Genomic DNA, 25,728 nt, shown 5'->3' with positions numbered 1-25,728 from the left:
TTTTTGATTTGAGTTTATGAGAGAGAGAGAGAGAGAGAGAGAGAGAGAGAGAGAGAGAGAATTTTTTAATATTTATTTTTTAGTTTTCGGCGGACACAACATCTTTGTTTGTATGTGATGCTGAGGATCGAACCCGGGCCGCACGCATGCCAGGCGAGCGCACTACCACTTGAGCCACATCTCCAGCCCCCCTGATAGTGCTTTCAACAGAGCAGTCCCTGTGAGGAAATGCTTGTCACCTGGATCTCCATCTAACAACTCAAACGTAGCCAACTACTTACTTGTGCCAGGCACCATGCTCTAATTATCAGAGCTGCCACCTCAGTGCTTCCTTTATTTAACTGAAGAGGAGACTGGAGCTCAGAGAAAATAAGGTGACTTATCCAAAGCCACACCTCTAACAAACAGCAGACCTGGCCTCAAACAGTTAAGGTGTCTTTTCCAGAACACCATGCTGCATTTCCTCTTTCTATCCACCTAGCAATCCTTTTTTATTTCTTAAACCATCAATATTTTCTCTTTATTTTGGTTATAATTCATTGGAAACATTTAAAGTAGTACAAAAGGGAATACAGATCAGTAGAGACTAAGTATCCCTTCAGTCTCTCACCCTCATTCTGGTTAGCAGTATATTACTTACTTTGCCAAAACGGCTTATGCATACATAATACCAAATACGCTTTAGTTCTTTTTTGGATTCACATGGCCTGCCTCTCAAGAATCAGACCACATGGCCCAGAGCTGACCAGAAAAGAGCCAACTGTCACCCCCTGTACCACCCATCCTTCCCAATCCCCTTTTGGGCCTATGGGAGTGGGTACCACCCCTTCCTCCTTCCTTTCTAGCCCTAGGGCCTGCTTGAGTCAGGAAAAGGACTATAATGGGCACTGCTGTGTTCCTTTCCAGTCATGTGAGGTAGCCCCAGTTCTGTGAAATGACTCCCACTGCCTACTCACCCCCATGACTCGGTTCCGCACATTGAAGAATCGGCTTTGTCGTTCTTTTTCTCGATTTCTTCTAGCTTCAATGGCTGCCACCTCCTTGGGATCTGCTGGCAGGCCTAGCTTATACATCTGGAGTGAAGGGGAAGTGGAATGGCCCATCAGTGCTGACCACAGTCCTCGACTACATCCCACCTCCTTTCCTTTATCCCTATAGTATCTCACCAGTTATTGATTCCTACTGATTTTACTTTCTGACATATTTCATATCTGTGTCTTCGTCTCTGCTGTCACTGCCCTAATTCAGGCCTCACAGTCTCATATCAGGTGATATTCCCAGGAGTCTCCTCACTGGCCTCCCTTGTTCCATGTTATCCTCTCTGCCCTGGCCACCAGAGTGATCTTTCTGAGAGCAAATATGACCATGGTACTCTTCAGCTTAAAACCTTTGAAAATAGCTTTAAAGCTAATGGCTCCCCTGTGCTCACAAAATAAGGTCCGACCCCCTTTGCCAGATTTATAAGGGTCTTCATGATCTGAACCCTGCTCACCTTTCTAAGCCTCAAAGGCATTGACACATCTCACCCTTTCTCATACTCTACTCAGTTTTCCTCATTTCAGTAAGTGGTACTACCATTCACCAAGTTGCTCAGGCCCAAAACTCAGGGGACATCCTTTAACTCCTCCTTTCCCTCACTCCCTCTTCTTTCAAAATAGCCCTAGTCAAAGCCACGATTGTCACCTTCCTAATGACTGCAGAGGTCTCCAGATTGGTCTTCCAGTTTCCTCTATTGGTTCCTATAGCCCACTCATCACACAGCAACCAGACGTTTTCTTTACTGAAATAAATTTCCCCTTTTGTTTTTATTTTATTACTTATTTTCTAGTGAGATGAAAGTTTCAAGGTCTTAGATTCATCTGTGTCCCTTCACATTTTGGGAAACCCACTTTTGATATGTGAGCCAAAGCCATAGTTAAAAAAAAAACACAAAAACTCTTGCAAACATAAATCTGATGATGTTTCTCACCTGCTTAAAATCCTCCATAGGCTTCCCACTGCACTGAGAATCAGATCCAAATTCCTTACCATGGGCTTTCAAGATCCAATCCCTCCACACTTCTACAGTTGGTCTCATAACCCATGCTCCAGGCACACTGGCTTCCCATCAAGTATTTCAACATAACTATTCCCACCTCTGGGCCTTTGAATGTGGTGTTCCTTTGTGTGGAGTATCTTTCCTCAACTCCTATTGAGGTCTTTTTAAAACAATCCTACATGAGGTCTTTTTTAAACAATCATTTTGTAACTGTGAAGTAGTTGATATATTATATATACAGGAAAATATATATAATCCTGATGTAAGATTGCAAGTATGACAAAATAAAGAAACCAACCCCTACCTTAAGAAATAGAGCACTATCAATACCATTGAAGTGTTCTATGTTTCTTCTTTCTTTTTCTTATTCCAACAGTACCCTATATAATATCCAAAATCTATTATCATTTCCTCCTAATATTTATTAATATACATTGTATGTGTATGAATCTCTGAAAAACATTTTTACAAGTTTTATTGGTTTTGACCTTTATAAAATATCAGGCTGTATATATTCTGAATCTTGCTTTTTCTACTTGGCATTTATCCTATCATTTAACAAATATTCATAGAGCGTCTACTAGTGGCCAGATGCTCTTAAGCATTTGGGAGACATGGAGGAATAAAACTGACAAAAATCTGTCATTGTGGAGGTTACTTTCTAGACAGACAATAAAAAGTAAAACATAAAATGTACATTGAGTAATTTGTAAGATGATGATAAGCAATATGGAAATAGAGCAGGATATGGGGAATTGGAGGTGCCAAGGAAATGAGAGAGTGTTGCAATTTTTAAATATGGAAGTCAGGAGAAGCATAGTTGAAAAAGTAACATGAGCAAATACTTGAAGGAGGTGAGGGAATTGCCCATGCAGGTAATTCTTCAGCCTGGGTCCTGTAATGATGAAGTCTTGGAATGATGACACAGAGCAGAGATGCAGCCAGTCCACAATGAATAAGAAACTTAGGTGAGATATAAGCTTTTGTTTTTATTCTATTTGTATTTATTTATTTTTGTGGTACTGGGGATTGAACCCAGAGGCACCTCTACCATTGAACTACATCCCCAGTCCTCTTTAGTTTATTCTGAGACAGGGTCTTGCTAAGTTGCCCAGGCTAGCCTTGAACTTGTGATCCTCCTGCCTCAGCCTCCCAAGTTGCTGGATGTGTGCCACTGCACCCAGCTAAGCTTTTGCTTTTATAAGCTGCTGATATTTGGGGGTTATCTGTAACCTCAGTATAATGTAGCCTATCCTGAATGATACAAAGAAATATGGGTTTTTTTGTTTGCTTGTTTGCCGTGCTAGGGATCAAACCCAGTCTTGAGCATGCTAGGGCAAATGTTCTAGCACTGAACTGCATTCCCAGCCCTTAACACAAAGAAATGAAAAGCTATGAGACTATATGAAATCTCTAGGGAGTAAGTGTAGATGGATAAGAATGCCCCAGAGGAGACAAGGACAGGAGTGGCCAGTGAGATGGGAGATAAACTAGGAGATGTGGTCTTCCTAAAGCCAAGTAAAGAAAATGCTTTTGGAGGAGAGTGATCAATTGATGATGGATTAAGTAAAATGAGGACTGAGATTTGACTGATGTAGTAACATGAAGGTTGCTGATGACCTTGACAAGAACATCTTTGGTGGAGTATAGGGATGAAAGCCCAATTGAAGTGGGTTCAAGAAACTAGGACCCTGCAAGACAAACAACTCAGTTAAGGATTTTTTTTAATTGCAAGAGAAAAAGAGGAACTTAGAGATTGAGAGATTTCATATGTGCAGGTGGGAAAGTTTCTCGTGCGTACGTGTGTGTGTGTGTGCGTGTGCGTGTATATGAGAGAGAGAGAGAGAGAGAGAGAGAGAGAAACAGGAAAGAAAGTGCTAGGTTGTAGAATGTATGCATATTTAACTTCATAGGATAATACTAAGTTAATTCCCAAGGAGATTATACCACTTTACACTATGACAATAATGTACAAAAACTCCAGTCAGTGTACATCCTAACCAACACTTGGTATTGCAGACTTAATTTTTTTTAGTTTGTGGGTATAAAACTATAATTACTGACTTTAATTGAAATTTTATTTATTGCTAATGTGGGTTTCATATCTTTTCACGTGTTTAACCATCTTTGCTTCTCTGTGAAGTGCCAATTCATATCTTTTGTTCATTTAATTTTTGCATTTTTAGAATTTATTTTTAAATGATACATAAAAATATAAAGATTATACATATTTTGGGGGTATCATGTGATGTTTTAATATAAATATACATTATCTCATGTTCAAATCAGAGTAAACATAGCTATCTTCTTAAACGTTTATCATTTCTTATGGTGAAAATATTCAAAACCCTTTCTTCTATCTTTTTGAAATATACAGTACTTTATTGTCATTTATAGGCACCATATTTTTGTTTACTTTTTTTCCACAGTCATTGTTTTTAAAAAATCAGGCCAGTGTGGTGGCACAAGCCTATAATCCCAGCAGCTTGGGAGGTGGAGGCAAAGGATCATGAGTTCAAAGCCAGCCCCAGCAATTTAGCAAAGTGTTAAGCAATTCAGTGAGACCCTGTCTCTAATAAACTACAAAATAGGGCTGCTACCTCCCGCCCAAAACAAAATCAGGTTTGTCAGCTGGGTGTGGTGGCACACGCCTATAATCCTACTGACTCAGGAGGCTGAGGCAGGAGGATCACAAGTTCTAGGCCAGCCATGGCAGTTGAGTGAGAACCTGTCTCAAAATAAATAAAAAAGGGCTAGGGATGTAGATTCAGTGGTAGAGTGCCCTTGAATTCAATCCCCAGCACTGCAGAAATAAATAAACAACAAGCAAATAAATAAATAAATGTGGTAAATATCTCCAAATTTGTGATTTTTTTATTTGCTTATTATTTTAAAGTAATTTTTTTTTTGGGGGGGGGTACCAGGGATTGAACTCAGGGGCACTCGGCCACTGAGCCACATCCCCAGCCCTATTTTGTATTTTTTAATTTTAATTTAGAGACAGGGTCACACTGAGTTGCTTTGCGCCTCGACTTTGCTGAGGCTGGCTTTGAACTCATGATCCTCCTGTCTCAGCCTCCCAAGCCACTGGGAATACAGCTGTGTGCCACCAATAACAAAATGAACACTTCCATGGAACTCAGAAAATGTTATCAATATTTTAGAGGCTTTCTCTGTGTACTTACCCATCTTTTCACTTCTTTATGGTGAATATTAGTGAATGTGAATGTAGTCACGTTTACCCTTTTTTTATCCTTTGAACTTAGTGGTTATTATTTTTTAAAATTCCTTCCTATCCAGAGATCATAAAGGTATTTTCCTACATGTTCTTCTAAAATTTCTAAAGTTTTACCTTTCTCACTTGTTTTAACCCAGGGTTTGATCCCCAGCACTGAAAAAAAGAAAAAAGAAGAAAGGAACAATAATTCTCTCCTCTGTGAATAATATGAAATAGCTGTCCTTGTTCATCTTATCCCCTCTGTCTGATTGTGACTTTTTCTTCCAAGTGAACTTCATTTATGGGTCTCCTACTTGATTGTAGGATTCTCACTTTTCTGGACTTGTCCTGAGGAAGAGTCTTGTCTTTAGGACTCTTCCCAGCCTTCAGACATAATTTTAAAAATAGTTACAGGAGTGGCTACAACAACCACCAGATCCTTTCCACATCTGAGAATGGCACCAACCCCAGCCTACCAGTTCCATCTGCCACCATAATGTAAGGTCACTGACCAGGAAGATTCAGTAGGCATTTTAAGCTTCTTGTATTGCCATGGTCATAAGGCCATGACCTTAGTGTTGAGAGCCACAGCCAAAGGGGCCCCAGCAAACTTCCAGCTGCCAGCAAACTTCCAGCTGCCGGCTGATGATTGGCTCACAGCGGCCCCAGCAACATCTAGCTGATTGGCTCCTCGGCCCCAGCAACATCTAGCTGATTGGCTCCTCTGCGGTGATGCTCATTGGACTGTTTCCCTGCCCTTTCAGACCACGGAGCTGCTCATTGGGGGACTTTTTTTGGCTCCGCCCACGTGACCCAGCCAATCGGCCTCAAGAGCAGGAGGATTGTGGGAGGTGGAAAGAGGCTTGTGTGGGAGAGAGAGGCTTGTGGAAAGCCGGTGGTGGCAGTTGAGGCTCTGAGGATTTTTCCTGAGAGGCTGTTTTGTTTGGCGTGTGTGGTTCTAAAAATAAAGTTAGTTTCTTTTGACAAGTGGCTCCTGATTGTGCCCAGCCAGACTGCGGCATTTGGTGGCTCGCACGGGGAGCGACTGAGGGTAAGTGAACTGCTCGCCCCTGAGGGCAGGGCGAGAGGATGGGTAGCCATTTTAAGATTCTTCTTTTGTTATTTTGTTTCACTTTTGTTTTAAGTTGCCTGTCCCTGGAGATGTGTAAGATGGAAGAAAAACCGCTCACATCTGAGGAACAGATAGGGAGAAAGGACGGATGGACATTTCAGGAGGCTATTATAATGATTTTGTGTTGTTCCAATTTTGTTTCACTCAGTTTCAGTTTTGTTAGGCGTTATCTTGTTGAGTTGTATTATAGTAGAAATACGGGATCAGAAATTAGTAAAAAACAAACTGAAAGAGTGTTAAGTAAATTGTTAGAGGAAGGAGGCATCTCAGTAAAATCAAGAACAATCAGGGCATACGTTGATACAATACAAAAATGTAGCCCATGGCTTTTTAAGGAGGAGTTGTTAAATATATCACAATGGAACCATCATGGTGAAGATTTAAAAAGAATAGAAAAGAAAAGCCCAGGGACTCTGCCAGTTGGCACATTGCCATTGTGGACGTTCATATCTTGTTTGCTTAGTCCAAAGCCTTCAGTTCAGACAATGGTAGAGGAAGAAGAAGACATAATGATTCAAGTAAAAGAGAAGGTCTCTCAAGTTAGTCAGACAGAGGAAAAGATTCAAGTAAAAGAGAAGGCCTCTCAAGCTAGTCAGACAGAGAAAGAAAGTGTAAAACAGAAAAAGCCATCAGGGGGAAAGTTACAACAGGAGACTGCTACTAACACCTTTCTATCACCAGAGGACGTAAGTGTCCAACTAACAAGGCCACCTCCATATGCTGGGAGGTCCCCAACCCCCGCAGTTGATAGTTGGGATCCTGAGACAAGATCTCAAATATTAACATGCCCTGTATTTGAGGCAGGAGGGCAGCGATTTTACCAAGTTTTAAATTTCAAAACAGTGAAGCAGCTAAAAGAGGCTGTAACAACCTATGGTCCTCAAGCACCCTTCACTGTAAGCATGGTCGAATCCATTAACAACTTGAACATGACGCCAGCAGATTGGGCTAATATGTGTAAAGCTGTGCTAAATGGAGGACAATACCTGTTATGGAAGGTTGCCAATGAGGAATTTTGCAAGGAGACGGCTAGGCGAAATGCAGCAGCTGGTTATCCTCAGAGAAATCTAGATATGTTGTTAGGAAAGGGACCTTATGAGGATCAGCAGCAACAAATTGCATATGATCCTGGTGTATACGCACAAATTGCTGCAGATGCAATTAAGGCATGGAAGACTTTACAAGGACATGGAGGTTTACAAGTTCAATTATCTAAGGTAATACAAGGAGCTAATGAACCTTATGCTGAATTTGTAGATAGGCTTATTCAAACAGCTACCAGAGTTTTTGGGAATACAGAACAAGCAATGCCATTACTAAAACACCTGGCTTATGAGCAAGCGAATCGTTGGTGCAGAGATATCATTAGACCATGGAAACATGAAGATTTAAACACATATATTAAATTATGTAGAGACATTAATGAACAAGAGCAAGTCGTGGCAGCTGCAGTAAAACAGGCTTTAGATGCCAGAGACATTAATGAACAAGGGCAAATTGTGGCAGCTGCAGTAAAACAGGCTTTAGATGCCAGGCCAAGAACATGCTACAATTGTGAACAAACAGGACATTTTAAAAGGAATTGCCCCATTGGAGGAGGGTTTAACAAAACTAGGTATCAAAGGAGTAGAATACCAGGTATTTGCCCACGATGCCGTAGAGGGAGACATTGGGCTAATGAATGCCGTTCTCAAACCACCATAGAGGGTACTCCATTATCAAAAAACGAACAAGGACCAGGTGTTTATCCACGATATCGTGGAGAAAGGCATCGGGCTCCATTGCCAAAAAATGGACAGGGGGGCCCAATGCTCCGGGGCCCAAAACCACAAATATACGGAGCACTGGAGGAACCCAGCAACCCCATCAGGGTAGTGCCCAGGACACATTGTCCATCAGATCCCTCATCAGACAAACCAGAGGGAGCGCAGGGTTGGACATCTGCGCCTCCGCCAGAGCAGTACTAACTCCAGAGATGGGAGTTCAAATCATTCCCACAGGGGTGAAAGGACCTCTTCCCAAAGGAACAGTAGGCTTATTATTGGGACGCAGCTCTTCTACTCTAAAAGGACTTATGATAAGTCCTGGGGTAATTGATCCCGATTATGAAGGTGAAATAAAAATTATAGCCAGTTCTCCAAAGGGTATATCAGTAATTTCACCAGGAGATAGAATAGCACAGTTACTAATAATACCCAGCCTACATGATAAATTTTCCAGTCGTACTGTAGAAAGAGGTTCCAAGGGATTAGGCTCCACAGGTGTAGATTGGGCTATGCTTTCTTTAAATTTAGATTCTCGCCCCATGCTAAAACTAAATATTCAAGGACATGAATTTAATGGGCTACTGGATACAGGTGCAGACCTTAGCATCATCTCTCGTCAAGAATGGCCAAAACATTGGCCATTACAACAAGCCACTCAAACGCTTCGAGGCCTAGGAGTGGCGACTAATCCCCATAGAAGTGCAATGGTATTAGATTGGAAGGATCCTGAAGGATGTGAAGGAACTATACAGCCATATGTATTGGATCATCTTCCCGTAAATTTATGGGGACGAGATGTCCTAGATCAATTAGGTTTGACATTAACAAATAACATCAACCAAAATGCACCCACTATTATGACTAGACAAGGTTTTAGGAAAGGAAAAAGATTAGAAAAACAAGAACAAGGTATAGCAGCACCAATACAAATAGATCAAGGAACAGACAGACATGGGTTGGATTTTCAGAAAGGGCCACTGAGACAATAAAAATTACTTGGAAATCAGAAAGACCAGTATGGGTTCCTCAGTGGCCCCTGACTAAAGAAAAGATACAAGCAGCCCATGACCTGGTCAAACAACAATTAGCAGAAGGACATATACAACCTTCTGTATCTCCCCATAATACTCCCATTTTTGTCATCAAAAAGAAATCTGGTAAATGGAGATTATTGCAAGATTTAAGAGCCATTAATAATGAGATGGTTATTATGGGACCTGCTCAATCAGGGATTCCTCAATTGTCTGCTTTGCCAAAAACCTGGTATGTTTTAGTTATAGATATTAAAGATTGTTTTTTTTCAATTCCAATTCATCCTGAGGATAGTCCACGTTTTGCATTTACTATCCCTGCACTGAATCATGAAGGTCCTGATCAGAGATATGAATGGAAAGTACTCCCTCAAGGGATGGCTAACAGCCCAACTATGTGTCAAATTTATGTTAACAAAGTAATCCAGCCACTTAGAAATCAAAATCCTGAACTACAAATATTTCACTATATGGATGATGTATTATTAGCACACAAAGATAAAAACACATTGCTAGAATGTTATGCCACACTTACAAACTTATTAAAAAATTATAATCTAGAGATAGCAATAGATAAAGTACAATTAAATTTTCCAATTAATTATTTAGGAGTTCTATTATCCTCAACCATGGTCCGTCCACCAAAAATTCAAATACGAGTAGATCAACTCAAATCACTTAATGACTTTCAAAAGTTATTAGGAGACATAAATTGGATAAGGCCTTATTTAGGTATACCAACAGGAGAGTTGGGACCTTTATTTGATATCCTAAAAGGTCCATCAGATCCAAATTCACCCCGAATGTTAACGCCTGAAGCAAGAAAGGCATTAAAAATCATTGAAACATATATGGAAAATATGCATTTGGATAGAATTGATATAAGTTTGCCTTTATTATTTATTGTACTACCAACAAAAAATATTCCTACAGGAGTATTTTGGCAAGAAGGTCCATTATTATGGATACATTTATCTTATTCTCCTAACACTATTCTTACTAGGTATCCTGAGGCTGTAGGACAATTAATACTCAAAGGAATAAAAGCAGCAAAGGGAGTGTTTGGAATTTCTCCCAATAAAATTATTACTCCATATACTATGAATCAAATTGATGAGTTAGCTAATGAGTTAAATACTTGGGCAATAATCATGTGCAAATCTAATGTTTCATTTGATAACCACTTACCATCTAATCCTTTATTGTCTTTTTGGTCATTGCATCCTGTAATTTTTCCAAAAATGACAAGAAAAACACCTATCATGAATGCTCCAAATATATTCACTGATGGGTCAAATAATGGTACAGCAGCAGTAGTTACCCCTGATCAAACTTTTACATTTTTAGTACCCAAACAATCAGCTCAAAAGGTAGAGCTTAATGCAGTTTTACAAGCTTTTGTGATGTTTAAAGATTCTGTATTTAATTTATTTTCTGATAGTCAGTATGTAGTTAATGCTATAGTATCTCTTGAAGATGCTGGTAGGATTTCCCCTTCTTCTACTGTTTTCTCTTTGCTTTCCACTATACAAAGTCTAATCTGGGACAGAAAAGATCCATTCTTTATAGGACATATCAGGGCACATACAGGATTGCCTGGAGCCCTTAGTTTGGGCAATGATTTAGCAGATAAAACTACACATGACATACATATTTTCTCTACACTAGAAGAAGCTATAAATTTTCATAAAAAGTTCCATGTCAATGCTAATACTTTACAAAAGCGTTTTAAAATAACTAAGGAACAAGCTAGACAAATAATAAAACAATGTCAAAATTGTGTGACCTTTTTACCACAAGTTAATCTTGGAGTCAATCCTAGAGGATTGATACCTAACCATATTTGGCAGATGGACGTCACACACTTGCCAGAATTTGGAAAATTAAAATATTTGCATGTTACAGTTGATACTTCTTCTGGATTTTTGATGGGCTCCCTTCATGCCGGAGAAAAAACTAAAGATGTTATAGCTCATTGCTTACAAAATTTTGCCACTGTGGGTGTTCCAAAACAGTTAAAAACAGATAATGCCCCTGGTTATACTTCTACCTCTTTTAAACAATTTTGCTCAACATTTGGCATTACTCATATAACAGGAATCCCATACAATCCACAGGGACAAGGCATAGTTGAAAGAGCTCATCAAACTATTAAAATGTACTTATTAAAGCAAAAAGAAGGAATTGGGAAGGGGTATATATTCCCCAAAGATAAACTTAAAATAACCCTTTTTACTCTAAACTTTTTAAATTTGGATTCATCAGGACTTAGTGCTGCGGAAAGGCATATGTGTCCAAAAAATGTACATAAGCCCAAGGTACTTTGGAAGGATATTCTAACAGGACAATGGAAAGGTCCTGACCCAGTAATTGTCTGGAGTCGGGGGTCTGTTTGTGTGTTTCCACAGGGAGAACAGCAGCCGATTTGGATTCCAGAGAGATTAACCAAGGTCCTGACCCAGTGATTGTCTGGAGTCGGGGGTCTGTTTATGTGTTTCCACAGGGAGAACAGCAGCCGATTTGGATTCCAGAAAGATTAACTAAAGCGATTTCTACAGACCAAAAAGAAGATGATTTGGCTCAAATCCATAACAACTGATATCCAAAACTCCAGTTTGGCTATTCTTACATCTGCAACAGAACCAGGATGCTTTTTTCAATATCTATTTTATTATTGCCCTTTGCCATATCATGAAGTTCTATTTTGTTTTTTGAGCTCATACAGACCTAGGTTAATGTTTTGCTGATCAGTTCTATTTTTTGACTATAGAGTTTTTAAACATTGCAATGGAGATTTCACCTGTAAAAAGTTATAAGGCCTTTACTATAATGTTATGTGTTGTATGTATTATATTATGTGTGCACACTTGTGTTTTGTGTTATATGTTTGAATGTATGTATGTCCATATATCATATATGATGAGCGCTCATGATAAAATGGATCCAAATATTTTTTTTTAATTCACGTGATTTAAATGGTTTAATTTAATTGGGTAAACAGCTGTTAAAGATTGTTTTAATATGTGAACACAAAAGAAGGTTAACAGATCTGTTTGTTTACTTTCACCTTTCCTTTTCATTATATTTAATAATTCTCTTAAAGATAATGTAAATTGTTAAGAAAATTGTTTTCTTTTAGTGCCTTCTGTAATGTTACATAATTTTTTCTTTAGCCATTATTGCCAGAATTCCTATCTTCATCCCAGTGCTGGTGAAGTCAAAGATAAAACCAATCTACAGCTTCTACAATAGCCATCACTGAACTGCTTGCAGAACTTGCCTGGACACATTGTGAGCTCACCTGTATGCATTGTGAACTATCTGTTGGTGCAGCGACTTGTGGTAGTGTTGGGGTATTTTTGCTGATGATGTCATCGGTGGTACAATTTTTCCAAAAGGAGCCGTCAATTGGCTTGGTGTATCTTCCTCCCTTCTGCTTGTCATGATCGTCCAGCTAAAATTTGGGGGCCAACAGAGGTGAGGCAAAGAACCTCACCCCCCCGCTGGTACAAAGACCTCTCCACAGGTGTGGCTGTATACTGGACCGGTAGTCAGTGACGGGTAAGATCCAATTGCAATGGTACCAACCTAAGGACCATATGTACTATTGGACAACCTAAGGCAGGCACGGTCCCTAAGCCACATGCTTGTTGTTTAAACAGAGAGGGGGAGATGTTGAGAGCCACAGCCGAAGGGGCCCCAGCAAACTTCCAGCTGCCAGCAAACTTCCAGCTGCCGGCTGATGATTGGCTCACAGCGGCCCCAGCAACATCTAGCTGATTGGCTCCTCGGCCCCAGCAACATCTAGCTGATTGGCTCCTCTGCGGTGATGCTCATTGGACTGTTTCCCTGCCCTTTCAGACCACGGAGCTGCTCATTGGGGGACTTTTTTGGCTCCGCCCACGTGACCCAGCCAATCGGCCTCAAGAGCAGGAGGATTGTGGGAGGTGGAAAGAGGCTTGTGTGGGAGAGAGAGGCTTGTGGAAAGCCGGTGGTGGCAGTTGAGGCTCTGAGGATTTTTCCTGAGAGGCTGTTTTGTTTGGCGTGTGTGGTTCTAAAAATAAAGTTAGTTTCTTTTGACAAGTGGCTCCTGATTGTGCCCAGCCAGACTGCGGCACCTTAGTAATGAATAGGTATAAGGTGACAGATTATAGAGGGATGAAAAGTTGGTGAGGAGGGATTGAAAAGGTGGGGAAGCTGAGTGGAGAGTGTCAGAGGTGCAGAGGAGGAAAAGGAAGGAAGGTAACAAGGGAGTGGGGAGGTAGAAGTCAGAGAACCAAGAGGAAAGAGGAAGAGGGAAAGAAAGGGAAGGTGGCAGAGGGGTATGCAGCAGTGGAAATGGCATGGGGGAGAGGCATGAAGGGAAGAAGGATGCAGGTGCAGAGCACTGCCTTAGGGACCCTGGCCTCTGGGATTTCTCAGTAAAGAATCGCAATTTTGAAGCTCCTAGTTGGATTTGGGTCCAAGTCTGCTCTTGGGTTACAGCGGCAGTTTCTGAGCTTGCTTGGAGAAACAGGAAAGAAGGACATGGGTAAATCTGAGGCCACAGCCTTCCCCAGTTTGTATCCCTGTCTCCTGGTGAACCCCGTCCCCCTTAACTCTACATCTATTTTGCAATCTCACCTCACCATCAGCGAAATCTGAGCACACCTAAACAATGAATCCTCTCACTGGCTCCTTCCTTCCCGTTCAGCCCTCTGCTCCACGGAGTCCTTCCAATTCCTGACCCTGTCGTTGTCTAAGCCTTCAAGCTTTCTAGACTAAATGAAGCCACAGCAGAATTCCCACCTTTCACTTGCCCTTGGGGGGCATAACCTTGCTGTGACTTCTGACTTGTCTCCGCAAGCGTAGGTTCAGGTCCTGCCTGCCTTCTCGGATCCCAAAAGCTGCTCTGAGTCCTCCTGGCACCAACTTCTCTACAACTTAGTCCGCTGCAGCAGCGGTTTGTGGTTGCCACGCAACAAGAAAGAGGGGCGGGCCCAAATCCTAGCTCGAGCCTGGGCAACGGATCAACAAACCTCCACGTCAGACCGAAGTTCCCGCCCCTAGTTCCCACTCGCGCAGGAAGCCGGATATCCCGTTGGCCTGGGCTTACTCTCGCGAGGTTTACCTTCCGCCCGGCCTGCACTGCGGCGTTTCCCGCGCGGGTAACCTCGGTTCCCGGGCTTACGGCGCGGCCTCTCCTACCGCCGCTGGAGCCGCGGCTGACATGGGTTTCCTGAAACTGATTGAGATCGAGAACTTTAAATCGTACAAGGGTCGACAGATTATCGGACCATTTCAGAGGTTCACCGCCATCATTGGACCCAATGGCTCTGGTGAGATAAACCCGGCTGCGGCCCTGCGCACGTCCCGGCCTGGACCCCCCTATCCGACGCCAAAGTAGTACGACCCAGCCTATGTAACCTGAACCGTTGTGAAGTCTAAAAGGTTCCTTGCCTCTCCTGACGGGGGGAGTTCGACTCTCCCCGCTCAGGTGTTCTCACTCGAGCCTCTTCCCCAGGTGTCAGTTGCGCGAGTTTCGTGCGGCCCCCGTTCCGGTCCTAGTGGTTCAGGCCGAACTGTGTGTTTCCGGGCCCACTGCCCCCTCCCGCCAAAAGAGGCGCGTCCGGAGGCAGCTGCCAGCTGTCGGCTTCCTGCTGCGCGGCTCCCTGCTGGTCTGTCTGGTTCTAGCTTCCCAGCCCTGTTTGACCCCTCCGTGAAATGTGGGACGGCATTTCGCTCTGCCGTGTCCTGCGGTCCCATACAGTACACTTATGCTTCAACCTAGCGCCCCCTCCCGCTTCTCATTGGTACGCTCCAATTCCTTCCTTTTTACTCATCTCCAGAGGCGGCACTTTTGAATTTTGAACCCTGAGCCTGAGTCTTCAGAGGGCTTGGAGTCCCGAACCCGACCTCAGAAATTGTTGTGTAGAACTCCCCCCTTTCCTACCGGAAACCACCAAAGGCCTGGTCTTATTTGCTTATCAAATTTGTTGAATGTTTTAATGTTTATAAGTTCAAATTGTGGAAATAGTGGAGAATAGAATAAACCAAATCCATGCTTTCAGAGAACTTATATTCTAGAGGGGAAAGAAGATAAAGAATCAAGAAATAAGATAACTTTAGACTGGATAAATGTTGTGCAGGAAATGGGACAGGTTAATGTGTTGGAATGCCTTGGGTGGTGTCTTTAGAGTGGTCTGGTAAGACTTCTGTTTGGTATCTTAACTCCTCACTTTTAAATGATAACCCCATGGATTCCTCTCACCTACCCCCAGAAGTGATCCGTTTGGAATCCTGCTGTGTTCTTATACCCCAGAAATGTAGCGAATAATTTTCTAGCCTTTCTGTGAAATAGTTTTGCCTGGATTTGACTCTGCTTAGAGCAAAGTTTTTCAACATTGGCACTTCATTAAGATAATTCTCTGCTGTGGGAATAGTCCTGTTCATTGTAGGATGTTTGACAGCATCCATGGCTTCTCTCCACTAGATGACAGCATCCCCCACTCCTCAGATATGACCGTCAAAAATGTCCTAGAGTTGGTTGGTCATGGTGGCAGATGCCCCTAATCCCAGCTACTTGGAAGGCTGAGGCAAGAGGATCACAACTTTGAGGCCAGCCTTGACAATTTTTTTTTTACTGGGGAAAGAAGATAAAGAAGAAGGAAATAAGATAACTTTTGACTGTCATAAATGTTGTGCAGGAAATGGGACAGGTAGATGTGATAGAATGACTTGGATGGAGGAGGATCACAAGTTTGAGACCAACCTCAGCAATTAATGAGGCTCTAAGCAATTTATCGAGAACCTGTCTCAAAATAAAAAGGGCTGGGGTTGTAGCTCAGTGATAAAGCACTCCTGGCTGCAATCCCCAGCACCAGAAAAAAAAATTACTTGAGACATTTTATCAGTATACAGCCCATATAATGTGTTACAGACATGCTTATGATATTGAGTGCTTGTAGAGGCTTTTGGCTGTGAGATGTTCTTGTCATCTCTAGAGATAATGGGAGAAGCCCAAAGGTTGGAAGTTGGTGCCTAAAAGATTGACACCTGGTTTGCATAATGTGTCAGGTAGTCCTGCGGTGATGAGGGAGACTGAACTGAGTCCAGACTTGTGTAGGATAGATGTGTCATTTATTGAATACCTGCTGTGTGTCAAGTACTTTATTGGGGCTCTTTCCATTTATTTTAAAACAAATTTGGTGCTGGAGATTGAACCCAGGGCCTCCCTCACCATTGCTAGGCAAGCACTTTAACTACTGAGTTAAGTCCTAGGATTTTTATGTGCAAATGGTGCTAGGTAAGTGCTGTACCACTGAGCTACATCCCCAGCCCTAGGGCATTTTACATTTAAATTGTCATGGTGACCCTAGGTGGGAGATATCATTTAATGGGGAGACTGAGGCACAGAGATTTAATAAATTTCCTATAGTTCTCAGCTGGGATCAGAGCCCATGCCTGCTATGTTTTAAAGCATATGTTCCTGCCACTTCAACATAGAACCATGTGCCAATCATTTTTTTAAAAAACTTGTGAGTCATGGTTTTTCGTTTTTTGTTTTGTTTTTTTTTTCCCCAGGTGAGGGGATGGAATGTCAGCTAAAAGAGAGTGAAACTTGTGCTGAGGTATATAGCACACTAGTACAGTGCTTGCCTAGCACTTATGAGGCCCTGGGTGATAACCAGCACCACCCTGAAAAAGAAAAGAAAATGGGTGAAACTAAGATTAGAACCTTGCCTACATCTGTTGGATGAGAGCCCAAGCCTTATTTTTTTTTTTTTTAAGTGCTGAGGACTGAACCTAGGGCTTCTTTCATGCCAAGTTTGCAATCTGCCACTGAGCTGTACCCCCACCCTTCCCATGGTCTTAATATTGCTTCCATGAAAGGACCATTTTTATGGTTAGGTTGAGTGGTATTGGATATTGGATATTATGTCTTCAGTCATATAACATGTTTGTGGAGAATCTTGAGGTAGAATTTATGGGAGTTAAACTACCTCTTCACCCTCTAACCCCAATGTAAACATCTTAATTCCTTTTTTTTTTTTGTACTGGGAATTGAAGCCAACGGTGCTTTACCACTGAGCTACATCTCCAGTCCTTTTTAAAATTTATTTTATTTTTTATTATTTTGGTACCAGGGATTGAACTCAGGGGCATTTAACCCACATCCCCAGCCCTTTTTTGTATTCTATTTAGAGACAGGGTCTCACTGAGTTTCTTAGGGCCTCGCTAAGTTGCTGAGGCTACCTTTGAACTCACAATCCTCCTGCCTTAGCCTCCTGAGCTGCTGGGATTACAGGCGTGTGCCACCCCATGCCCAACTCTTTTTTTTAATTTATTTTGAGACAGGTTGGCCTCAAACTTGTGATCTTCCTGCCTTAGCCTCCCACGCTGAGATTAGAGGTATGGATCACTATGCTTGGCAAGTTTTTATTATGAAAACCAGAAAATATATACGTGTTCATTCATTCATCCGTCCTCCTTTCTTTCCTTCCCCTTTGTTTTGTAGTACTGGAGATTCAGGGGCATTCTACCACTGAGCTATATCCCAGCCCTTTTTCATTTTTGAGACAGTCTCACTAAATTGCCTAGCTTGTCCGGGAATTTGTGATCCTCCTGCCTTGGCCTCCTGAGTAGCTTGAATTATAGGCATGAGCCACCATGCTCAGCAATATATGTGTTTTGCTTAACCACTTGAAAATAAATTGCAGACTTCATGATACTTCACTCCTATGTGCTTCATTATTCATTTCCTAAAATCATCATTCTCCTGTATTACTACTATTCTATTAGCACAACTAAGAAAATTAATTTCCTCATGTCATCAGTTATCCAGTTTTTTATTCAAGCTTTCCTAATTGTTTTCCAAAAATAGCATTTGATTACGTTCTAGAATGGTTCTCTCTTCTTTTTAGACATTGACTTTTTAAAATATTTTTTTAGTTGTCAGTGGACCTTTATTTTATTTATATGTGTGCTGAGAATTGAACCTAGTGACTCGCATGCTAGGCAAGCGCTCTACCACTGAGCCACAACCCCAACCCTAGACATTGACTTGTGTGTGTGTGTGTGTGTCTGTCTGTCTGTCTGGGTCTGGTGCTCAGGGCCTTGTGCATGCTAGGCAAGCACTCTACTTCAGGTATATCCCTATGCAGACATTGACTTTTTGAAAGGACCAGGGCAATTGTCTTGTAAAATATCTCACAATCTGTGTTTGTCCTAAAATTTCCTCATGGTATCATTTACCAGGTTCCTCTGTTGTATTTCTTAGAAATGGATATAAGTATGCAAGTGGGATTCATCCCAGGGATGCAAGGTTGGTTCAACATATGGAAATCAATAATGTAATTCATCATATTAATAGACTTAAAAACAAGAATCATATGATCATCTCAATAGATGCAGAAAAAGCATTTGACAGAATTCAGCACACCTTCATGTTCAAAACACTAGAAAAGCTAGGGATAGTAGAAACATACCTCAATATTGTAAAAGCTATCTATGGTAAATCCAAGGCCAGCATAATTCTAAATGGAGACAAATTGAAAGTATTCCTGCTAAAAACTGGAACAAGACAAGGATGTCTTCTTTCACCACTTCTATTCAACATCATCCTTAAACTCTAGCCAGAGCAGTTAGACAAAGAAATTAAAGGGATACAAATAGTTAAAGATGAACTCAAACTATCACTATTTGCTGATGACGTGATTCTATATCTAGAAGATCCAAAAAATTCCACCAGAAAACTTCTAGAACTAATAAATGAATTCAACAAAGTAGCAGGATATAAAATCAACACCCATAAGTGAAACTTATTTATGTACATCAGTGATAAATGTGAAAGAGAAATTAGGAAAACTACTCCATTCACAATAGCCTCAAAAAAAAAAAAAACAAAACAAACAAACAAAAAAAAAACCCTGGGAATCAATCTAACAAAGGAGGTGAAAGACCTCTACAATGAAAACTACAAAACACTAAAGAAAATAATTGAAGAAAACCTAAGAAGATGGAAGGATCTCCCATGCTCCTGAATAGGCAGAATTAATATTGTCAAAATGGCCATACTACCAAAAGCGTTATACAGATTTAATGCAATTCCTATTAAAATCCTGCTGACATTCTTCATAGAAATAGAAAAAGCAATCATGAAATTTATTTGGAAAAACAAGAGACCCAAAATAGCTAAAGCAATCCTTAGCAAGAAAAGTGAAGCAGGAGGCATCACAGTACCAGACCTTAAACTATACTACAGAGCTGTAGTAACAAAAACGGCATAGTAGTGGCACCAAAATAGACTTGTAAACCAGTGGTTCAGAATAGAGGACAAGAGACAAATCCACATAAATACGGTTATCTCATACTAGACAAGGGTGCTAAAAACATTCACTGGAGAAAAGATAGGCTATTCAACAAATGGTTCTGGCAAAACTGGAAATCCATATGTAGCAAAATGAAATTAAACCTCTCTCTCTCACCCTGCACAAAAATCAACTCAAAGTGGATCAAAGACATAGGCACTGGAACAGAGACCCTGCACCTAATAGAAGAAAAAAAATAGGCCCAAATCTTTACCGCATTGGCCTAGGATCTGACTTCCTTAACAAGACTATTAAAGCACAAGAAGTAAAATCAAGAATCAATAAATGGGATGGATTCAAATTAAAAAGCTTCTCAGCAAAGGAAACAATAATGTGAGGAGAGAGCCTACAGATTCAGAGAAAATCGTTACCATATGCACCTCCGATAAAGCATTAATCTCTAGGATATATAAAGAACTCCAAAAACTTAACACTAAAAAAACAAATAACCCAATCATTAAATGGGCTGAGGAACTGAACACTTCACAGAAGACATACAATTGATCAACAAATATGTAAAAAAGTGTTCAATGTCTCTAGCAATTAGAGAAATGCAAATCAAAACTACTCTAAGATTTTATCTCACTCCTGTCAGAATGGCAATCATCAGGAATATAGGCAACAATAAATATTGGTGAGGATGTGGTGAAAAAGGTATACTCATACATTGCTAGTGGGACTGCAAATTGGTCTGCAACCACTATGGAAAGCAGTATGGCGATTCCTCAGAAAACTGGGAATGGAACCACCATTTGACCCAGCTATTCCACTCCTTGGTTTATACACAAAGGACTTAAAATCTGCATACTATAGTGATGCAGCCACATCAATGTTTATAGCAGCTCAATTCACAATAGCCAGACTATGGAACCAACCTAGGTGTCCTTCAATAGATGAATGGATAAAGAAAATGTGGTATATATACTCAATGGAATATTACTCAACTTTAAAGGAGAGTGAAATTATGGCATTTGCCAGTAAATGGTTAGAGTTGGAGAATATCATGCTAAGTGAAATAAGCCAATCCCATAAAACCAAAGGCCAAATGTTTTCTCTAATATGCAGATGCTAATTCATAATAAGGCGGGGACCACTAGGGAAGAAAAGCATTACTTTGGATTAGGTAGAGGAAAGTGAAGGGAGGGGAGGGGAGGGAAGGGGAGGGGATGTGGGGATAGGAAAGATAGTAGAATGAAACAGACATTATTACTGTATGTATATATGTGACTACATGACCAATATGATTTTGCAACATATACACTCAGAAAAATGAGAAATTATATCCCACCTATGTATGCTATATCAAAGTGCATAAATGCATTCTACTGTCATGTATAACTAATTAAAACAAAAAATGAAAAAAATAAAACATTTGCAAAACAAAAAAAAAGAAATGGATATAAGTCTAAAGGCTTGTTTAGATTAAGTATTTTTGATGATACCTCATAGCTCATGCTGTGTGCTTCTTGTACAGTAACTGGAACATGCCCTTTTAAGAAAAAATGGTAAAGTAACAAAAAAATTACCAAATTAACTACTTTTAAGTAGTGTTAAATATATTTACTTTCTTGTGCAGCAGATCTCCAGAATTTTTTCATTTTGCAACACTGAAATTCCATGCCCATTTTTAAAAATCTCTTTTATTTCCATTCTCCAACACATTTTTTGTTTTTTTCACATTGGTGAGATCAAATGATAGAGTTTTATGTCTTGCTTGTTTTTCCTATAGTGTGCATTTGCCCATATTATTAAGGGTTGTTAGTATAATCCATTTTATGAATAAATTGTTACTTTTGATAGGTGGAATTCTAGTTTCTGGCTGCTATAAATAATAACTGCAAGGGAACTGTTTTTCTTATCTTTGACTCAGAGCTTTGGTTGGGCCCAGTTTTTATGAGGGCAAAGGAGTAGTCTCCTATTATCTGAAAAGTAATTAATTAGGACATTTCTTTTCCTCTCAGTGTCTCCTTTATACCATTTCTTCTCCCCTTTCTTCCTGACTTTCCCTCCTCCATTTTTCCCTTCCTCCCTTAGGTAAGTCAAATCTCATGGATGCTATCAGCTTTGTGCTGGGTGAAAAAACCAGCAACCTGAGGGTAAAGACCCTGCGGGACCTGATCCATGGAGCACCTGTGGGCAAACCAGCTGCCAACCGGGCCTTTGTCAGCATGGTCTACTCTGAGGAGGGTGCTGAGGATCGCACCTTTGCTCGTGTCATTGTAGGTGGGTAAGGCTGGTCATAAAACTGTCTTTGGATCCTAGGAAGTGGCAAGACTAGTTGGTGGGATAGGAGGACATCCTGATCCTCACCAACTCGTGCATTGTCTTATAGGAGGTTCTTCTGAATACAAGATCAACAACAAAGTGGTCCAGCTACATGAGTACAGTGAGGAATTAGAGAAATTGGGCATTCTCATCAAAGCTCGTAACTTCCTCGTCTTTCAGGTGGGCATTTTAAATAGTTATGGGCTGTCTGCTTTTTGTTAGCCCCTGTCCCATCTCTGCTGGGTCTGCTTCATCATTTCTGTCCTGAATTAATGTAGCACCTTTTTTACTGGGCTTCCTGATTCCTTTCCAGCCCCTTCCAGTTCATCCCCTAGGTCAGGTTCTTCTTATGAGGACACAAATCTATTTCTCTCCTTTTTTTCCCCCTTAAAGCATTTCAGTGCTGGGCACTGTGGCAGATGCCTGTAATCCCAGTGGCTTGGGAGGCTAAGGCAGGAAGATTTTGAGTTCAAAGCCAGCCTTGGCAACTTAGCAAGGCCCTAAGCAACTCAGTGAGACCCTGTCTCTAAAAAAAAAAAGTATTTATAAAAACGGCTGAGGATGTGGCCCAGTGGTTAAAGCGCCTCTGGGTTCAATCCCTGGTACCAAAAAAAAAAAAAAAAAAAAAAAAATTCAGTGATTTCTTCTTGTATTATGATGGTGGCTCTCAAATTATAGTCCCCAGACCAGCAATATCAGCACCACCAGGGAATGTGTTACAAATGAACATTCTCAGGCCCCATTCTAGACCTTTTGACTGAAGAGACTATGGGATGGGACACAGCAGTTTGTGTTTTACCAAGCTCTCCAGTTTATTATGATGCCTACTAAAATTTGAGAATGATTGCCTTAGATGAAAATTCATACTTCTAAGTTTGTCGTTCAGGAAACACTATCATTTGGTTCTTGCTGGCCACCTTATTGGCCTTAGCTGCCAATACTCTTTCCCTCTAACCTTGGTACTCCAGCCTAATTAAACCATTTGTAGGTCCCCAAATTCACCTGCTATCTTTGCCCTGTTGGCCTTTGCATATTAATTTTCTTTCACATGGAATAACCTTTTTTTTTTCTCTTAATTTTCTCCCTCCATCCCTTCCTGTGCTAGGAATTTATCCAGGGACTCACAAATGCTTGGCAAGTGCCATACTTCTGAGCTATACCCCCAGCTCCCTCTTATTTTCTTGGTTAGTTTTTTCCCATCTTCCAAATTCAGCTTGGAAGAATCCTGGGGACTAAGGTCAGGTTAGTTTAGGAAGATGAGCTTTATCAATCTTTGCCCAGAATTAATCCTTTTCTCCAGGAGTATAGGCTATTATTATAAAATCCATTTCTTTTATTTGTATTTCTATTGGAGATAAAAAGCTGTACTAGGACAATGTTGTGTTCAAGAGCAGGTAATGTTTAATATGTGCTTTTGAAAAATGTAAATAAATTGCATATTCACTTTTTTAAAAAAGAAAAATTCAGCTTGAATGTCACACTTGGAAAGCCTTTCCAAGATAGGCATCCTTACTACTCTTCTACCCTCCAAGCATCATTTAGTCCTTTTTCTGTTTTGCTTCTATCAGTGTTCATAACACACTGTTATCTTTGTGTCTGTCTCTTCTGCTCCCTCTGCTCCTCAAAAGCAGAAAACGTGTCCTCAAAGCCCAGTGTGGAATGTGGCCATATTTGGGGAGAGTGGATTTTTTTTTTTTTTTTAATGAATGAATGAGAGGGAGTGAGCAGGGAAAACAGTTAGCTAGGGTATAAATGGGAGAGTGTTTTAACCTTTATAGGGTGCTGTGGAGTCTATTGCCATGAAGAACCCCAAAGAGAGGACAGCTCTATTTGAAGAGATCAGTCGCTCTGGGGAGCTGGCCCAGGAGTATGATAAGCGAAAGAAGGAAATGGTGAAGGCTGAAGAAGACACACAATTTAATTACCATCGCAAGAAAAACATTGCAGCTGAACGCAAGGAGGCCAAACAGGAAAAAGAAGAGGTAGGTTGCCAGTTTGCCTCTTAATTCTGAGGGACCTAAATGGAGCCAGTGCCTTACCGAGGCACCCCTGTCCCCGTTCCCATTTGCACAGGCGGACCGCTACCAGCGCCTGAAAGATGAGGTGGTACGAGCCCAGGTACAGCTGCAACTCTTTAAGCTTTATCATAATGAAGTAGAAATCGAGAAACTCAACAAGGAACTGGCCTCAAAGAACAAAGAGATTGAGAAAGACAAGAAGCGAATGGACAAGGTAGAGGATGAGCTGAAGGAGAAGAAGAAGGAGCTGGGCAAAATGATGCGGGAGCAGCAGCAGATCGAGAAGGAGATCAAGTAAGAAGCAGACTTGGTCCTGCAATTTGTGGGAAACCAAGAGACTGGGCTATTCTCTAGGGCTCCTTTGAGCCTAGAGTCCAGTGCCTATACTAGTTTATCTTCTTGACTTACTTTGACCAGAACCAGGCACATTTCTTGACCTGCATTTAAGACAGATAAAATATTTAAGTACTTAGGCTGTGAATAGACAGGTTCTCAGATGAGGGAGAACTTGATAGGGGTGGTGGCCTTGTCAGATGAGAAGAAGCAATAAAGACCCAGCAATTGAAATGGCCAAGAAGACTGTCCTGGAAGAGGAAAACTGAAGCTAGGAGCATAAACAGGCATTTGAAATGGTTAGATCAGATGAGGGACAACTCAGTAAACACAGGGTATTCTTGGAAGTTGTTAGTGAGGGGTTTGGCTTGGCATGAGGTTGGAGCAGAGGTGGTAGCTTTGCAGCTGAACACAAGGAGGCAATACAGGAGAAAGAAGAGGAGGTGGCTAGGCTGCCTCTTGACTCTGAAGGTCTAGAACATGAGGCTGAAGCTGTAATTCCAGGTAGTAGTTCGACTGCCCCTTTTTTGAAGATCCATGGGGCATTACATTAGCTGGGACTAGCTGGGGAGCTCAGGCCCCCCTTTCTTTAAGTAGAAAGCCTGGGACTCCCCCCTTCTTCCACAGTGCTGATTGTCCCCTTTCTCTCTGACAAAAGGGAGAAGGACTCAGAGCTGAATCAGAAGCGACCTCAGTACATCAAAGCCAAGGAGAATACCTCCCACAAAATCAAGAAGCTGGAAGCAGCTAAGAAGTCTCTGCAGAATGCTCAGAAGCACTATAAAAAGCGTAAAGGTGACATGGATGAACTGGAGAAGGAGATGCTGTCTGTGGAGAAGGCCCGACAGGAGTTTGAAGAACGGATGGAAGAGGAGAGTCAGAGTCAGGGCAGAGACTTGACCCTGGAGGAGAATCAGGTAGGCCTTGGAAGCAGTTGATTGACAGGCGATTGCTGGGCTGACCTGGGCTGACTTAGACATTCTTGTCCTCATTTCTGTCCCTACACAGGTAAAGAAATACCACCGGCTGAAAGAAGAAGCCAGCAAGAGAGCAGCCACTTTAGCCCAGGAGCTGGAGAAGTTCAATAGAGACCAGAAAGCTGACCAGGACCGTTTGGATCTGGAAGAGCGGAAGAAAGTAGAAACAGAGGTTGGCAGAAGTTATAAGACTATGTCTGGGGACTGGGATATAGCTCAGTGGCAGAGTGCATGCTTAGCAAGTACAAGGCCATAGGTTCAATCCTCAGCACACAAAAAGATTAGGAATGATGGTCCCTAGAAAAGAAAATAATGATAGTCTTTTTTTTAATATTTATTTTTTAGGTGTAGCTGGACACAATACCTTTATTTTTATGTGGTGCTGAGGATCGAACCCAGGGCCTCACACATACCAGTTGAGTGCTCTACCGCTGAGCCACAACCCCACCCCTGATAGTCTTAACAATAATGGCAGTAGCTAACATCTATTGAGTACTTTATTTATTGTGTGAGAGGTACCATTCTTTACATATATTCACTTATTTAATTCTTCATTTATGACTACCTTTATGGGATGGTTACTATTATCCACACTTTCCAAA

General features: G+C 41.2%; 2 protein-coding genes across 14 annotated transcripts in view; one reads left to right on the top strand and one right to left on the bottom strand.

Moving 5' to 3' along the window:
- The window catches only part of Ribc1 (RIB43A domain with coiled-coils 1), a 21,165-nt gene extending 6,763 nt beyond the window's left edge, over positions 1-14,402 (bottom strand). Inside the window, exons 1-3 of one of the 8 annotated variants that reach the window (XM_048796674.1) lie at positions 13,973-14,217; positions 5,391-5,429; positions 957-1,073 (exon numbers count right to left, since the gene is read on the bottom strand). In XM_048796674.1, coding sequence (XP_048652631.1) covers positions 957-1,073 — 117 coding nt within the window. In that variant the 5' untranslated portion in view covers positions 5,391-5,429; positions 13,973-14,217. The other 7 variants (XM_015506527.2, XM_048796672.1, XM_048796673.1 and 4 more) reach the window with 7 other exon arrangements.
- Positions 14,325-25,728, top strand: part of Smc1a (structural maintenance of chromosomes 1A) — a 56,315-nt gene continuing 44,911 nt past the window's right edge. For all 6 annotated transcript variants that reach the window (XR_007344857.1, XM_015506522.2, XM_015506523.2 and 3 more), the window contains exons 1-7: positions 14,325-14,502; positions 21,568-21,756; positions 21,866-21,978; positions 23,577-23,780; positions 23,872-24,110; positions 24,808-25,066; positions 25,158-25,298. Coding sequence is in view for 5 of the 6 variants with exons in the window: in XM_015506522.2 (XP_015362008.1) it covers positions 14,394-14,502; positions 21,568-21,756; positions 21,866-21,978; positions 23,577-23,780; positions 23,872-24,110; positions 24,808-25,066; positions 25,158-25,298 (1,254 nt within the window). In the remaining variant the exon portion in view is untranslated. The remainder of the gene's footprint in view (positions 14,503-21,567; positions 21,757-21,865; positions 21,979-23,576; positions 23,781-23,871; positions 24,111-24,807; positions 25,067-25,157; positions 25,299-25,728) is intronic.

This window comes from Marmota marmota, unplaced genomic scaffold, assembly GCF_001458135.2.
Source record: "Marmota marmota marmota unplaced genomic scaffold, marMar, whole genome shotgun sequence".
NCBI lineage: Eukaryota > Metazoa > Chordata > Mammalia > Rodentia > Sciuridae > Marmota > Marmota marmota.
Note: the sequence above shows the minus strand (reverse complement) of the source record. Positions and strands in the feature narration are given on the sequence as shown.